Genomic DNA, 2972 nt, shown 5'->3' with positions numbered 1-2972 from the left:
ACCAGAGGCCGAGCCAGAGACGGCAGAACCAGAGGCCGAGCCAGAGACGGCAGAACCAGAGGCCGAGCCAGAGACGGCAGAACCAGAGGCCGAGCAGCCACCTCCAGAGGCCGTTGTCACCCAAGAGCTGCAGCCAACCCCCACCTCTGACCTATTCCATCCATCCTCTGCCCCTGCCCTCAACCCCGTCACTGAAGACCCCTCCATGCCCCATGGCTCATCCTCTAGTGTACCAGAGGATACTTTGTCTGATGTCCCTGTATCGGAATTCAGCGATACTGATCTTGCCACAGACGACTGTGAAGCTGGAGAAACCAACCCCTTTGATGAATCCTGGACCTGCGTGAGTAGCGGCTCCAAGATCCAGGACCAGAGTCCCAGGTATTGTGACTTGGAATGTAGAATGTACATCTCGCAAATCTTTTCCTGAAACGCTTATTTTCAAGTCTTGTGAAAGCAAAATGTATTTTGTAGAATTCTCACAAATGGTCCAGGAAACCAAACCAGGGAATTGAATCTCATATGTGAAAACGCCCTAACCTTACCTGAGGCCTGAACTTGTGTTAGCTCCTAGTGAGCTAATGGCTTTAGCACAAATGGCTAACACAGTCAAGTGGCGCACAGGAGGCTCAGGTTTGACCCCAGTTGCTTTTACCAGTGTTTGAATGTAGGCTCTCTTTCTATTGTCTCGCTCTGTAGTCTTCCTGTTGTCCTGGAGAAACTTAACAATGCTCGAGGAAAAGGCACCAAGACCGACATAGACCCCCCCCCGGCCCAGGCAGGTCAGGCCTCAGTGGGACTGGCTCAGGGGGCCAACACCTCCCACATGCTGAAAGAACCGGTAGAGATACACCAACATTTGTTGCATAGAAATAATGTTTTCTGATGCTTATAGTCCCAAAAGTGCAAACTCCAAGCTTAATTAAGCCCACTTTAAATGCTTGAGTATATGATGATTGAAGTAAGTATTTGAACCAGGTCTGATCTGCTGTTGCTAGGGCTTGAGCTCACGCATCGCTACGGAGAAGGATCCTAATGTGGCAACCAAGGATGCGGAGGACATCCCCACCTTTGACGAGTGGAAGAAGAAAATTATGGAGAAGGAGAAGAGTAAGATAGATGGTGTTCCTGTTTCACACACTCACTCACTGGTTTTGATTTAAAACGGTATCTCTCTTCATAGCTCTGGCCACTCACATCTCCACCAACGGCGGCTCCCACGCTGTAAAGAAGGTGCAGAAGAACTTCAACAACTATGCCTCGGTGGAGTGTGGGGCCAAGATCCTGGGTTCTAACCCAGAGGCTAAGGTATCTATTTCAAACTGTCACCCTCCAAACCCATCTATATATTCAGTTGATACAACTGATTTTAATAGCTAGCTTTGCATATTTTMATGGAAGGATCTTGTTTTCTGTCAGAGTACTTCAGCCATATTAATGGAGAGCATGGATCATTACATGTTAAACCCCTGCAGCAACAAGATCTGGTGAGTGTGCGTTTGGAGATCCCTGTGTGTTAATGTGTACATGTGTTTCTGTCTCTCAAATATGGCTTATGTCCTTATTCTTCCTCTAAAACCTCCCTGCTCTTATTCCCTTTATAAGCACAGGTAGAACAACAACCGCTCACTACCTACTGAATCGCTCTCTGGCGCCCCTTCTCTCTCTCTCTCGTCGGCCCCTTTTTTCTCTCCTGCTCTCTCTCTCGCGCCCTTTTCTCTCTCTCTCTCTCTCGCCCCTTCTCTCTCTCTCTCTGCGCCCCCTTCTCTCTCTCCCGCCCCCTTCTCGTCTCTCTCTCTCGCCCCCTTGCTCTCTTCTCTCGCCCTTCTCTCTCTCTCTCTCTCGTCGCCCTTCTCTCTCTCTCCTCGCCCCCTTCTCTCTCTCTCTCGCCTTCTCTCTCTCTCTCCGCCCCCTTCTCTCTCTCTCTCCCGCCCCCTTCTCTCTCTCTCTCGCCCTCCCTTTCTCTCTCTCTCCTCGCCCCTTCTCTGCTCTCTCTCTCCTCGCCCCCCTTTTCTCTTCTGCTCTCTCTCTCGCGCCCTTCTCGTCTCTCCCCCCTTCTTCTCTCGCCCCCTTCTCTCTCTCGCCCCCTTCTCTCTCTTCGCGCCCCTTCTCTCTCTCGCCCCTTCTCCTCGCTCTCCCCGCCTTCTCTCTCTCGCCCTTCTCTCTCTCCCCCTCTCTCTCCTCTCTTCGCCCCGCTTCCCTTCTGCTCTCTTCTCTCGACCCTTCTTCTCTCTCTCTCGCCCTTTCTTCTCTCTCTCGACCCTTTTCCTCTCTCTCTCGACCCTTTTCTCTCTCTCTTCTCGACCCTTTTCTCTCTCGACCCTTTTCTCTCTCTCTCTCGCCCTTTTCTCTCTCTCTCTCGACCCTTTTCTCTCTCTGCGCCTTTTCTCTCTCTCTGCCTTTCTCTCTCTCGCCCTCCCTTTCTCTCTCTCTCTCGCCCCTTTTCTTCTCTCTCGCCCTCTCTCTTCTCTCGCCCCCTTTCTCTCTCTCTCGCCGCCTTTCTCTTCTCTCTCGTCTCGCGTCCTCGTTCTCCTCTCTCGTCTCTCTCTCGCCCTTCTCTCTCTCGCGCCCTCTCTGCCTTCTCTCGCTCCCTCTTCTCTCTCTCTCGCCCTCCTCTCTCTCTCTCGCCCCTTCTCTCTCTCGCCTCTTCTTCTCTCTCCCCCCTTCTCTCTCTCGCCCCTTCTCTCTCGTCTCTCTTCGCCCCTTCTCTTCTCTCGCCCCCTTCTCTCTCTCTGACCTGTTTTCTCTCTCTCTCCGCCTCTTTCTCTCTCTCTCTCGACCCTTTTTCTCTCTCTCTCTTCGCCCTTTTTCTCTCTGCTCTCTCGACCTTTTCTCTCTCTCTCTCGCCCTTCTCTTCACCTTTTCTCTCTCTCTCTCTTCTCGAACCTTTTCTCTATCTCCGCCCTTTTCTCTTCTCGTCGACCCTTTTCTCTCTCTCGACCCTTTCTCCTCTCTCTCTCTCTGCGGCTCTC

General features: G+C 52.1%; 1 protein-coding gene across 1 annotated transcript in view; it reads left to right on the top strand.

The window, feature by feature from the left end:
• Window positions 1-2972, top strand: part of LOC111956409 (SUN domain-containing ossification factor) — a 25830-nt gene that overhangs the window by 8373 nt on the left and 14485 nt on the right. Inside the window, exons 5-9 of the mRNA XM_070436569.1 lie at window positions 2-381; window positions 700-841; window positions 999-1110; window positions 1184-1308; window positions 1420-1487. Of these exons, the coding sequence (XP_070292670.1) occupies window positions 2-381; window positions 700-841; window positions 999-1110; window positions 1184-1308; window positions 1420-1487 (827 nt within the window). The remainder of the gene's footprint in view (window position 1; window positions 382-699; window positions 842-998; window positions 1111-1183; window positions 1309-1419; window positions 1488-2972) is intronic.

Source organism: Salvelinus sp. IW2-2015, linkage group LG32 (genome assembly GCF_002910315.2).
Source record: "Salvelinus sp. IW2-2015 linkage group LG32, ASM291031v2, whole genome shotgun sequence".
NCBI lineage: Eukaryota > Metazoa > Chordata > Actinopteri > Salmoniformes > Salmonidae > Salvelinus > Salvelinus sp. IW2-2015.
Note: the sequence above shows the minus strand (reverse complement) of the source record. Positions and strands in the feature narration are given on the sequence as shown.